Raw genomic sequence first — 15,033 nt, forward strand, 5'->3', positions numbered from 1 at the left:
ATGTTGCGCCGATGTGGATTAGAAATAGTTGAATTTCAATGTGGCGGCGGCATGGATCCGAAATAGTTGGATTTCAGTGTCGAGCCAGTGTGAATTCGAAATAGTCGAATTTTCTTATAGCGTCGGCCTGAATTTGAAATAGTCAGATTTCAGTACCACATCGGCCTGAATTCAAAATAATAGCATGGATCCGAAATAGTTGGATTTCAGTGTCGAGCCAGTGTGAACTCAAAATAGTTGAACTTTTGTATCGCATCGGCCTGAATTTGAAATAGTCAGATTTCAGTGTCGCATCGGCCTGAATTCAAAATAATAAAATTTCAGTGTTGCATCAATGTTATTCAAAATAGTCGAATTTCAATGTTGCATCGACATGAATTTGAAATAATTAGGTCTAAATGGAGGTAACTTTTAACACTTATCTTCATACCATTTGGGTAGACTTAATTCCCTAATTGTTTTAGTCTGACATTTGAGAGGATTCAATAGTCAAGTTGTTGATTGGGAATTGATTTTGAAACGTGAAAATTGAGATCTTTGAGTGTAAATTTATAGTACTATTTTACTTTGAGAGAAATTAAAATTTTGTGAATGAAAATCTAAATAATAATTTATTATTGGAAATTTATTTAAAGAATAGATTTTCAAGTTAAGTATGATCTAAAATATATGGTTAGTATTAGCTAACTTGCTATCATTATTAATAGACTTTCAGTAAAATAATAATTTAGGCAAGTAAAAATTATTACTATTCTAGTCTAGTCAATATAAGTGAATTGTTGAGATTTTTTTATAATTTAAAATAAATGAATTTTTCAAAAGTAAAGAGAATTGTTGAAAATTTACTTATTTACCATTTGTTTTAGTAATAATTCTGATATTTTATATTTTCAAGGAAAATAGTTTAGAAGAATCAAAAAAATTATTGTGGAAAATAACATTTAATTTATATATTTAAATATATTTCTTAAAAATATATAAATTAACTAAATTGTCAAGACTTTTTTCATAGGATTTTCTAGTCAAATATTAAGTAAATTATTAAGAATTTTTCATAGTTTAAAATAAGCGAATTGTTCAAAATTCAAGGAAGTTATTAAAGATTTGTTTTCTTTGTTTATCTTTTTTTTCTAATAAGATTGTTAATACTTTATATTTACGACTAGAATAGTATAGAATAATAAAAAATAATGACCAAAGTAACTTAATTTACATATTTAAAGAGTTTTCTTAAATATAAAAAAAATTAATCAGTGGGATTTTTTTAAGAGATTAGACTCTCAAAATTTGTTATTTTTGAAGTTAAATTTGATCCAAAATATATAGTAAGTATTAGCTAACTTGCTACCATTATTAATAGATCTTAAGTAAAAATATAATTTGGGCAAAGTAAATATGATTACTCTTTCTAGTTCTAGTCAAATATAATTAAATTGTTGAAATTTTTTCATAATTTTAAATAAATGATATTTTAAAACTAAAAAGAATTTTTGAAAATTTTCTTATTTACCCTTTCTTTTAATAAGAATTTTAACATTTAAATTTTTCAAGGGAAATAGTTTAGAACAATCAAAAAGATAATTGTGGAAAGTAACATTTCATTTATATATCTAAGTATTTTTCTTAAAGAGTATATAAATTAACTAAATTGTTAGGATTTTTTTCAATGTTAAAAATAAATGAATTGTTTAAAATTATTGAGATTTTTTTCATAGGGTTTTCTAGCTCAATATTAAGTAAATTATTAGGATTTTTTTCATAGTTTAAAATAAGTGAATTATTCAAAATTTAAAAAAATTGATTAAAAAAACTTTTTTTCTTTATTTATATTTTTTTACTAAAATTCTTAATACTTAATATTTTCTACTAGAATAGTTTAGAATAATCAAAAGATCAAAAGTAACATTTAATTTGTATATTTAAATATTTTTCTTTAGAACCATCTGCCCGGAGGGTAAATATATATTTGTTTCTGAAACAAAGAGAGGGTTCTTTTTGTCATTTGGTAACATGGATCTTGAAAAGTAATTTAAAAAGTAAAGATCATAGGGACATTTTGGTAAAACAAAGTGGGGGTAAAACCGTCATTTGAAACTTAAATTGGAGGGAAAATATCTTAAGTTGGAGGGAGTTCCAAAGTTCATTATCTGAATCCCGCGCTCCCCAAAATTATAAGATGTGTTCGAGATCAAAAATAGCGACAGAGTCAGAAATTTTTAGTAACAAATTTAAAATATAAAAAGTAAATACATGAAAAAATTTAAAAGTATTTTAATCAACGTAAGGTTTGTTTTCTTATTCAAGAGAGTTCTATTGTACCTCTTCGCCTGGACGAGGAATATTTTTTTGTTCCTTTTGCAATGGAATCCAATCAATTTAAGGGACGTTTGGTCTGAGAGATAAAAAAATAGTCATAGAATAAGAAAATAGTGATGAGATTAAAAAATTTGTGTTTTGTTTAGTTATCATGTTTAAGATAACTTATCCAGCATTTATATCATACTAATGTGATAAGTTATCTCATATACATGATAGATAAATTATTCCAATATAACTAATTCTAAAATAACTTATTTTCGATCAAACAAGCCTTGAAATAAAGAATAGATAATTCACATATCCAATAACATAAATTATTTTTTTTTCTGTGTTGTTTGTGAAGCAGCAAAATGTATGCTTAATGGAAGATGGTACGAGGTACAAATATCATTGTAGAAGGTTTTTGGTTTCTTGTGTAAAAATTGAAGAAGTGTTTCCTTTTTAGTTTTTACTCCTATGTTTTGTCAAAAATAATAAAAAAATATTGAAAAAATCATTGAATTTTGATATATTATTTTTTTTGTTTTTATATTATTGATAATTTTAAAAAATTATTTTATTTGACTGACTAAATTTAGATTTATTCTAATCTATTATATGACATAGTAAGTAGTCTTAAATTAATGAAAAAATCTGAATCTTTAAATAAAAAATCGAGAAAAATATTGAAAACACTTTTAAATTTGGCGAGAAATTATTGGTGTATTTCACTCATATTGCAAGATCAGGGTGACCACGGTGTATTTATGTTTAGTTAATCCAGTAATGGGGTGTTTTAAGATTAATAATATCTTGGCCAATATTCATCCCAAACTTAGCTAGCGTTTGACTATAAATTTACAAATATTCATGGCAAATATTATTTGGGCGAAATTTCACCATGTCTTTGTGAAATATATCTTATTTTTTTAGAAAAATTATAATTTATACCTATAAGTTTTAAAAATTATCAAAACTAACCATAAATTTGTTCTACAAGTCAACTGGATCTTCGTTGCAACATATAACAAATAGTGTCCATGAGACCAAAGATGTGGTAGTTTGGAGTGAGTGCAACAAACGTCATTTCATACATCGTGAAGTAGACAAAGCACGTGACTTTAATTTGTTACCCTGAATCAATTGTTCATCATTTTAATCAACAGTCATATCATCACTTTCATATTCACCGAATATTTCATCACTATTTTGATGTTTATGATGTAAAAAATTATAAAATACAACACAAACAACTAGTATAGAATGTTTTTTTGTAAAAGATAAAAATTTGGTGTAATTTTTCAAATTTAAGAAAATCTCAAATAATGAGATTTGACCCAAGTATTAGAAAAAACTAGTATTTGAAAATTTAAAAATTTTGCCAAAAATATATTAACAAACACTATTTGATATATTTTCCTCAAATATTATTTGAGAAATCTATGACCAAACGGATAAGCAGAGATATCAACAACTTTTGCTATCATAAAATATTAATTTTTTGTTCATACAAACAAGTTATAAAATAAAATTAGCATGCATAGAATATTCAGGAACATCTACCATTTTTATATTCATAGCAAACTCTCAAGCACATGTATAAACTATTGTTACTAACTTACTATTAGCACATTATTATTTCATAAAACTTACCTTTTTTCGATAGAGAAATGTCAAATTATATGTTATTTATCTAAATATGTAAACAATACTCAAAACGCCATAACTAAAGAAAACCCTAATTCTAGAGTAAATATGCAAGAAAGCAAATATAATTATCATACTTTAATTAAAATAAATCTGAAATTTTTGGCTAATCTAAAATTTGTAAGAAGTTGGACCCTAATTTAATCGTAGTAATGTAGAAAAAAATTTCAATCAAATATATAGTAATTATAAGCCACAATAACATGGAGACAGTGAGACGATAAATTTAAAATATATCACATCAAAAAAAGGAAGAAAGGTACCATAATAATAAAGTCAATGAAGCAAAAAATAAAGAAACGATAGTATGAAAATAAAATTTTCCAATGAGATAATAATAAAGAGATCAAATAATGCCAAAGTTTATCGTCTGAGGATCGTATGGATCACCAATTAAATTCTTCATCATCGTTGATGCATTTTTTTTCCGATGAGATTTTGATGATAATCGTGGATCGAAATGAAAATCGTTTTTTTTTCTTTTGTTCAAAGCTAAGCCATATAAGAGAGCATTTACAAGATTTTGGAAAAACCTCCATGATCCTGGCATGATAGTTGATATTCAATATTTTATCACTATAAAGTGTTTTAACAGTAACTTAAAAGAATAAAAGATAAATTAAATACATATAAGAAAAAATTTACCCAATTAACCAAAAGGGTTTAATTGAAGAAATAAGTAGGTGACCTCAAACTCATAAAGGAACCTAAACATCAAATCTTTATTTCAAAAACTGATTAATAAAATAAATTCTAGTTTCTACTATTTAAAATAGTAAATAAACTAACCTAAACTAGTTACAATAATACCATTGAGTTAAAAAAAACAAGAAGAATAATGAAATTATTTTGTCTAGCCAATTAATTACTTAAAATGTAGTTAAACTACCACTTTAGTATATTATAAACCAATTTCTTGCTTCATTTATTAAAAAATCTTCTAAGGTGTTAAAAGAAATTCTGAATCTAGTTAATGGTCTTTAATTATATATCCATAATGATAATGGATTATTTTTTAAGAGAAGTAATATTCTTTCTTGTAAAGAAAATATTTTTCTGATTTTTGTTGAAGGATTTTATGGATATTAATGTTATAGAGGGAGTAAAAATAGGCAAAAATTAATTTGAGGATAAATATTTCTTCTCATAAAAGGAAAAATAGTGAAGAAAATTCTAAATGTGAAAAGATTTGATAAAATTTAAATTCATAATTCCTCCTTGCTACAAAAAATAAATAAAATTGGTAATGACTAAATAATCAAGTAAAAAAAATACATTATAAAATTATTAAAGTAAAATACCCACATTAAAATGTTAGCGCCTATACTATCAACAACAATGAAAATAATAACAGTTATGTAGATGATACGAAATTAAAAAAAAAAAATATTTCTAACCTTACGAGTCACGAACAAAATAAATATAAAATGTAACATTAGCCATGGTCCCTAGTATGACCCTTATTCAATATTATTAGATGATCTTGCCATAAAAGTTTTCTATCTTCCACTATGTAACCTATGAATAAAGGTAATGTAACATTTTTAAAGAAGAAGAGTTAGTTTATAGATCCTTAAATATTTATGTTGTTTAATTTGGTTTTGGTTTCATAGCATCCACTAGATCCAACTTAGGACCAAATAGATTTTATAGCATTCTATAAGTTTTGTCTGTCCTAGTTGTACAAAATTTATATGATTATATAGATACAAATTATATAGTTTTTTATTTGAGTTTGCTCTCCAAAGTTGCTCTCAACTAGATATAGTAGTAATAATAGTTTTCCGTATATGAATTGATGATATTTTTCTGTTCTTTTCTCCTTCTTTTTCAGATTTATATTAGTTGTCATCACGGTCATGACTTTTCACGAAACATGTTCATTATAAAATAAATAACACAAACTTGTGTTGATGTTTCAAGAGCAAATTAAAAATCTTTTTGAATTGACTTAAAAGTTGATCAAAACAGCCTACTTATGAGTTTCTTCATTATTAGTACGATCGTCTATGTTTTAGCCTTGCAAATCTAATACTTACATTGGTAAATGCATGCAATAACATTGTGTCATGAACTGCAAGTTAAGGTAGCTCTATTTTATTTTAACGGTCTTCGATTGTTATTGATTATTCACCTAGCAAGAAAGATGCTTAATATATAAAAAAATGTATATTTTATGTATAATAAAACTATATTTAGTTTTTCGAGTGTATCATGATTTATTGTCAATATGTAACTCATGTATAGGTAAGATATATTGTATAAATAATGTATATTTTCTATGACTTTTAACAAGCTATATTATACAGTCAGTGTATATTTTCCACGGCTTTTGTTTTTTTATGTAAATAAAAACATGACTATATTTATCGTAAACTAATTGTTATATGAGAAGATTTCAAAAAAGCAAACATAATAGACATAATAAAGCTCTATAACTGCAGTTTCGATAATTGCGCTTCATAGTTATAGTTCTGTTTGATATGGAGATTGTGGTTTGTGTATTTATGCGTGTTTGTATATTTTGCTTGTGATTACACAAATTCTATATTTGTACATTTAGGAATTTTTCAGAATTGTGGTTGTATATTTCACTTGCCAGTATAAAAAACGAGGTAATTTATTATAATTTTTTCACAAATCGTATAAAAATAGCTAAGGTAAGTATATACAAAATCATGGATTTATACAATTAGAAGCCGAATTATACAAATTCTAGATTTATAAAAATCAAACAAATGATACAAATTAAGCAAATAGCAAAAATTAGAAAAAATGTAGCCGCGAATTACACTTTCCTTAAACTGTAGCTATAGTACCTAATATAGACTAAATATTAACTATTTTGCATAATTTTCTATTATAACTATAATCATTTTTGTAAGCTGCTCTTATTTTATGGTACATATTTGAGTTGAAACTTATCATCTTTTCTGGGAAATTACTTAGGCCTCTTTCTTAAAAGGCCTTTTTAAGACAAGTTGTTGTTGGACTCTTCTTATGTTCTTTTTTTCACTAGGCTCAGAATTGTCATCTTTGTTGGATATGATATACAGATGGATGGCCCAAAGCCAAATTTAATTTTTCTTTGTGAAACTCTGGTTAGAGATGAACCAATCTTGAGTTATGAATTTGGCTTCAAATTTTTTAGGCGTAATACATAAACATGACTCTAAATTTAGATTCAATGTATAATCATGTCTTTCAATTTAGAGTTTGCATAAGTAAACACTTAAAATTATATAAAATGGAACAGGTAGACACACGTATCCTAAATGACATAATACACGTAGGACGTCATGTAAGACACAAAATTGACATGTAGGACGAATGTGTCTATTTTTTTTATGTCAATTTGTGTCTTTAGAAAGTACTCAAATTAACTGTGTAAATCATCTTTACGTTCAATAATTGCAGGAGAATTTATGTTTTCTTTTATGCAAAAGGTGCAAGTTGACATATTGAAGACAAATGTGAAGACCACTTAGGATGTAGATATAACATGTAAAGATATTTTGGAGCATATCTTCTTATTTTAGATCAAGTTATGTTTGTTACATATATAATGCATTTGACAATATATCCGAGTCGGATTTGAATAACGTATGTAAGGTGAATTTTAATAACTTAGTCGATTGATTATTTGAATTTTTATCTTGTTGGTGACTTTTTAGTTTCGCACTTGTAATTCTCTTTCTTATTTAAAAAAAGACGTTTGTTATTTTTGGGGCATGTTATATCTTCAATGAATTGATATAATTAGTGAGGAAGGTGTTTTTAAAAAAAATCGTTTGATTAATTTTTTTTTCATTTAGAAAAAATAACTTTTGTTATTTTTTATTTTTTAGAATTGAGAAATATAATTATCCTAATGAAAGTAAAAAAAACAAATTTCATAAGAGACGTTCCACATTGATGGAACTCTTTTCACCCTGTAATAACATGCTTCATCTTCACCTCACCCGTAGACCCCATTCACCCCACCCCGTACCCGTATCTCCCAACCACCTCCTATAATATTTATATCTTGATTATATATAAATATCCTTTGAATAATATTTTTTGATAACGTATCAAACACACACAAAAAAGAGTAAGAAATCCACTTTTTTTTTTTTTGTAAAAACATTTTCAAGAAAATATATTTCATAAAGAATATTTTTTTATCAAATAGGGATAGATCTAGGAATAGACGAGAATATTCATCCGACTACCCTAAAAGAACTACATTGAATCCCTTAAACACGAGTTAACTCAATGCTTTAGAAGTTTCGAAATTCACCTCAAGATTTTTGAGTTTAAATGATAGACACTGTATTTTTATTTTTCAAGTTCTTTCAATGAAAATATCAAATTCGTCACTGATACCGAAGACACCCATAGCTAATATGACCTTTCTATTTATGTGATGAATTTAAAAACGATGACTCTAATTTGTCAGCATCATTCATAAATTTTGTAGTAGCACCTGTCCAATTTCTTTGGGGCCCAAATTATTTTTGGTTAGATAGATTTTAAATTGTAAGAGATAAAAATCTAATAAATGAATGTGCTTCTACTGAATGCCATGGTTTTGAGGGAAATTCAATTTCATTTTCACCACAAAAAACGTAACTGGCCATCACGTGATGATAATCACTATTCACTAATTATCTCATTTATAATTTGTGGCTCCACTCTATTTAATCTGTTTCTAGAAAATTCTGTTCACACTGCCTCTAATTTAACAAGCAAAAATATCAAAAATAGAATCTAGTGTGTGTTCATATTAATATTGCATCTCAAATTGTCTTATTCAGTTTCTCACAAATTCAATTTTAGAATTTGGTTATCCGATCGATAGCTATCGAATTATTTATCCATGTGATGTTTATGTTTCGTAAAATATATGTATAAGGAAAAGCTCAAATGAAAAAATTATGTTCTTTATAAGTAATTAGATATAGGAGATTGCTTTTATTGATTTAATTTTATAATTATTTGATATTCAATATGGGTTGTGGTGCACTATAGGAGTGCTTCACCCTTAATTAGATGTTTTGAGTTCGAGCCTTGGATAAAGAGAAAATTCTGTTGGGAGCGCCCCCGAATGGACCCTATAGTGTGCGATCCAAATTTAATCGAAGTTCCAATGTAGGCTCCAAACATCGAATCGAATGGAAAACCAAAAAAATACAATTCAAATTTTCATATATGGTATGTCAAACATTTCAAGTTATTTAGGGCTTGTTTGGCTTAGGTTATTTTTTTTTTAAGTATATTTTAAAAAGTCAAATTTCAATTTTTAAGTTAAAACGAAAGTAAGAATACCTATTTTTAACTTTTAACTTTTAAAAAATTATTTTTATAATTTTACCAACTTTTAAGTTAAAAGCTAAAGAGAAAACGCCTCTTTATTTGATAGTAATAGTTAAGTTGGTCTGGAGTTGATAAAATCTCCATGATAACTTTCGAGTGAAATAATATGATTTACTATACTTTTATATTATAGTATTGTGTAATCACTATATCAAAATGATTGAAATATTTAGTGGGGTGTTGTGTGCAAATTATATATGAACTAAAGCTAACCTTTATCAATATCAAATGTTAGGTTGAAATGTTAATTTTCGGGGAAATAGACTCTATGTTTAATTTGCCAAAATAAAAAGATTATTTTTGAAAAATTCAAGTACAGTCTACGTATAGTTAATTCATTTGAGATTTGAGATCTTGTCACACAATTTTCTTTTTTTCTTTTCTTAGCCCGATCTTATCCATCAAAATTTACGCAAAAATAATCCAACATAAACAGTTCTACAATACTGATTCTAATAAACACGAATAATTCTATTCCATGATCTCAATTAACATTAGTACAAAAGATAAAACAAAAGGGAGAAAATATATACTCCAAAATTCCGAAAATATGAATCACTGATATTCACAATTCATTCATTCATATATACTACAACATAATTACAAATCTCAGAATAAAAATGCCGTCGGAGCAAACGCCGGCACGGCCATCGGACCTGCCGATTTCCTGCAAAAAAAAAAAACAGAAAAAATTAGCTAAAAATTCCACAATTCTACTTCCTTGTAGAGAGAGAATTTTTTTCAACGTGATTAATTACATACCAATAATCGTCGCCGTGTCTAGGTGATAATTTAGATCTAGAAATCGATTTAGCTTTAATTTTAGCAGCAGATTTGGCGCAGGATGACGGAGGAACAACAGCACGTTCATTTCTTCCTCCTCCGTTACCGTTACGGTCAACAACAATATCAGACATCACTCTTTCTTCTGCTATTACTCGAAGCGCCGGTTTCCAATTCGCTCCATTTCTGGATTTTACTATCCTTCTCCCCCTTCCGCTGCCCACAGCGGAGGGAATCGTAGCTTCGCCGCTATTCGTCTCGTCTTCGGGAATAGCGGCGTTGATCGCTGTCGGGGTGATGGTTGCACCGCCCCAACATAAAGCGAATTCAGGTAGAAATTTCATAATAAAGGAGAATTAAAGCAGAGTTTTATGAAGAGGTTATTAAGGTGCCAGGCAGTGACTGGGTTGTTCATGTATTTATAGTGTGTAAGTGAGAGAAATTATGATGTGATTATGTGAAAGTAACGGCGGTGTAATATGTGTGTGGTGTTGGTGGGTACCCTGATTTTGTATGCTGCAGTTTGAGTGGGCAGTTAGGCCTCCTACAAAATAGATGTACACGTCGTTTTATATTCGACTAATTTTCCTACATAGTCATTTATGTTTGAAAAATTATTTAATAATATCACTTATGTTTGTTTTACGACTATAATATTATTCAACTTTATCTATTTTCTTCAAATTATACTTGACATAAAAAATACATTATCTCTCTCCTATTAGGATGTCATGTCACATTATTTGTATTTGCTAATAACTTAAATAACGTGACATGACACTTAGTATTTTTTTGTTTCAAGTATATTTTGAGAAAAATAAACAAAGTTAGATGATATTGTAGTCCTAAAACAAACATAAGTGATATTCCTAGGTAATTTTTTAAATATGAGATTATCTTTATATCAATTTTCGATATCGTTATTGAAGTTTGTTGTCAGTTTTGAGATAAAATGTTATTTAAATTCGAGCACGAAAATTTTAGTTAAGGAATGAATAACTCTATCATTTACTGTAACACATTTTCTAATGATAGTTATGAATGTTATTTATTGCTAATTTACTTAGGATAAAAAATTATACTTCATTTTGTTCCATTTTATGCTATTTCTCTTTTTCTTTTTTAATCTATTCTAAGAAAACTCACTTAATCATAATAAAAATAATTTTATTTCAAAATTTTCTTTTCTCTTTAATAAAATGATTTACAATCAACTAATAAATATTTAAGAATTGTTTCGTGGAACAATTGAAAGTCTTTCTTTTTCTTAAATATCATCAAGTTAAAATATGTCACAATAAAATAAGAAAAAATATATTAGATTAATAGATGGATGCCATGTGCATACATTCAAATCACTTAGAATGTGATTAATAAATGTATATATTTATTTTATTAATTTGTTTTTACACATCAATTTTCAGGTTTAACACTCTATATAAATAAATATTCATCCTTAATTCATACTACTTTTTCCTTAATTTGCTCCCTAAGTTCGTTTTTGTTTATATAAGAAAAAATAATTTATTTGCCTGTCTTAGTTAAATTTTTTTAAAATAAATTACATAAGTATATTTTTGTAAATTAGGTAGTCAATTTTTAAAATTTTTTGAAACCAATTATCATTAAAAAAGGATAATTTAATAAAATAAGTATTTAATTAATTTTTGAAGAATGCAAAGTACACACTGAATCAGCTTGATAACAAATTTTCCACTTTTAATGGAAGTGCTGTCTCTGTTTCTCTAGGTAACAAATAAGTAAGTACTAACTTCTTTACCATTATTTAAAATTACATTTATAAAAATAATAATAATTGATGCAATACTTTAACTTTCTAAAATTAAATTTTGAAGTAAATATTTTAATTTATTGAAAAAAGCTTAAGTATTCGAAAAGAAATAGACAGAAGGAACCATCTTAATTACACCTTATCTTAGCTGCCAAACAGACTATTAAGTCAAGTTGTTATAATTAACCCAAAAAAAGAAAAAAAAGTCAAGTTGTTATGGAAGTCAATCAGCTTAATAACAAAACTTTAAAAAGATTAACGTTTAGAGAAACTATAATATAATAATAAAAATAACGTTTAGAGAAACAATAATATGATAATAAAAATAATTTCAAGATGAAGTCAATACATAGATAACGTGCTGCAATCTTAAACATGAAGTATTTTTTTTAATTTGGTGTTCTATGTCTCTGTTTTAATTTAATTAAATTAAGATTTATTCAAACTTAAGACGGAAAAAACACTTTTAACATATAATTTATTTTTTTAATATCGTAAACTTGAATTCAAAACTTCTTATATTAAAAATAATATTTTTATTTTTTACAACGCAACTCAGATGGGTTTATATTCATTTTTATCTTATCTATTATCTTACTTAAGTTGTAATTGGGAAATTGGCTTATATTATTTAATTAATTCTAATATATATATATATTTAATCCCTTCAAGTAAACGATACACTATATTTAAATTATTTTTAGAAATATATGAAATGACAATACAACCTTAATATAAAATTATGTAATTATATAGTTGAATGATAATTATTATGAAAATTTATAAATATTCACGAGTAAAGAAATCAAAGTGCATGCTATAAATAATTAAATGTTACATATACACAATCAAATATCATAAAAATTAAAATTTATCAATAATTAAAAGATTAAAAATACTAATTTAATTATTAATTATGTCTACACTCTAAAGTCATTTACGTGTAGGTAGTGGAGCTATTTTTAATTAAAGCACTATATAATAATAATGATAATTTATCGTTGAATCGTGGTAGAGTGTACAAACTTTTTTATTTAATTCTGCTACTTGCATTTTAACAATTAATAATTCTTAAATGTTTAGTGGACATAAAAAAAAATATGAAAGCAATAGTGGCCGCTTATCGTGGAATTTTTAATTCTTCTCGAAAATTCAGATTATAAGAAGTATCTAACTTATATTTGACGCAAAAATAATTTAAATATTTACGGATTACTACCACAATAGTACACCGCAATATCTCATAAAATAACATATTTAATGTATATTTATAAATTGTTCGAAGAAGATATGTATTATGTGAGAAATTCCAAAAGCTTGTCCATATTTGCCCACAGAATCTGCATACACACTATTCGTTCCGATAAAATTCATATACATATTATTTTTTAATTTTTAAATTTTAACGATGAACTATACTGATATATTTTTGTATTTTAAATATATTTTATATAAAAGATCTCATGTGTTTATTAGTTAGACTCAACCCGCGAACCCACAATCAACTAGCAACGTTGTGAACATGTTTTACCACTAAACCATGCCTTTAGCTAATGTTGAGGAAGCTCAATATTAAATATGTAGATATAAATCGACAAATTAATTCTATATGAATAATATAATTTTTTAAGAAAGAGAGTTCGGACAAACTCCTGAACTCCACGTAGCTATGCCTCTGTTCCCACATACATCACCACTTAAACAGTGCCACTCCATGTAAGAAAATTTAATAGAAATGGACTGAAATGCCACAATCCAGAAATAAATTCCAATTTCACTTGGACCACATTTTAAAAAAAAAAGTTTCGTACTTTAATGTCTCAATCCCTAGAGAATTCTTTTTGAAATAATATAATCGATATTAAATTTCTTTAGTTTATTTTTTATATTTCAAATTCTTTTAATAAAAAATTCTGACTTCTTCACTGAATTTGCGAGCATTAATCATCATCACCAATCCATATTTTCTTTCTTATGAAAATGTTATTGATTGAATGATGACTTGTATAGTAGTTTCAAGATTTTTCTCAAACCCCACTATGTAATTGACATAGTTATTGGGTATGCTCTACTCATACTTATTGCAATTGTTGCTTTCAAAATGGGAATTAGTTACATTCATAAAGTATATCATAACATGCATTCAATGTCATTGGCCCTCCCACCTCCACCTCCATCTTCTAATCTAATTTGCTTACTATCAATAGTTTCCACTTATTGAATTTAGTGGTGTATATATATTATTTATTATTGTTGTTGAAATGTATTACTACTATACTATTTATAAGTTTAAGTTATTAGCAAATATATATTTTTATTTATTTAATTATGTCTTCAACATTTTCTTACACGTGATGATTTAAATACATAATTTTTTTTTTATAATGAGTAGCAGTAAGACTCTAAACTTTCGAACCTATGATACGTCTTGTGTGATTGTGTTGTAAAAAAATGAACAATGATCTTAACTCAAAGGTTTTCCTATTCTATTTTCCGTGTTAATACCTTTAGATTAGACATCTAGAACGTAAACAATATACGACGAGAGTGTAATATCAAGAAAACAAAAACTTGAGATGAGAGCCCAAAAGTTCCTGAATTGGGTTGGAGACCAGTTTTATTGGGCCTCAATAACACCAACCTCATTGTCCAAACAGGCCTTGGATCCAGTATCCAACATATTCAAAATTTGGGCTTGAGTGGAGAAGTGCAAATCTGTCTTTTGACATCCCTATTTAACTTGTGGCCTTTTATTTTTTTTTGTTATTCTAACAACTTTAGAATACGGTGTTTTGAAATTAGTATTGATCAAATTTAACTTTAGACATAAGATTTGAAGTTTCATATATTTGAAGTTCAATTATTTTTATTAGTAATATATGACTGTAATTTCATTCAATCCTTTTTGTCTTATTTTGGACACCTTTGGTTGAAATTTAGTCATTTTTATCTGAATTTCAGTCAAATTTAGCTGAAGATAAGGTTAATTACTTGTAACTGACTTCAGTTATTTTCACTCAAACTCCAGTCACATGACTAAAGTTTAGTCAATTTCGCCTTACTTTAGTCATATATAATTAAAATTTAGTTATTTT

General features: G+C 26.3%; 1 protein-coding gene across 1 annotated transcript; it reads right to left on the bottom strand.

The window, feature by feature from the left end:
* Positions 1-9,813: 9,813 nt before the first annotated feature.
* On the bottom strand, positions 9,814-10,620 carry LOC107025361. Its single transcript, XM_015226153.2, has 2 exons — positions 10,126-10,620; positions 9,814-10,030 (listed from the first exon to the last, which is right to left on the bottom strand). The coding sequence occupies exons 1-2, from the start codon at positions 10,488-10,490 to the stop codon at positions 9,973-9,975; spliced, it is 423 nt and encodes a 140-aa protein (XP_015081639.1). The 5' UTR covers positions 10,491-10,620; the 3' UTR covers positions 9,814-9,972.
* Positions 10,621-15,033: the final 4,413 nt, after the last annotated feature.

The sequence above is a fragment of the Solanum pennellii genome, chromosome 7 (genome assembly GCF_001406875.1).
Source record: "Solanum pennellii chromosome 7, SPENNV200".
NCBI lineage: Eukaryota > Viridiplantae > Streptophyta > Magnoliopsida > Solanales > Solanaceae > Solanum > Solanum pennellii.

Bases quoted from the DNA above. Each gene is read 5' to 3' on its own strand.
- LOC107025361 (XM_015226153.2), bottom strand. From the start codon at position 10,490: ATGAAATTTCTACCTGAATTCGCTTTATGTTGGGGCGGTGCAACCATC. The intron at 10,031-10,125 runs GTATGTAATTAA...TTTTTTTTGCAG, and splicing joins AGACACGGCGACGATTATTG to GAAATCGGCAGGTCCGATGG.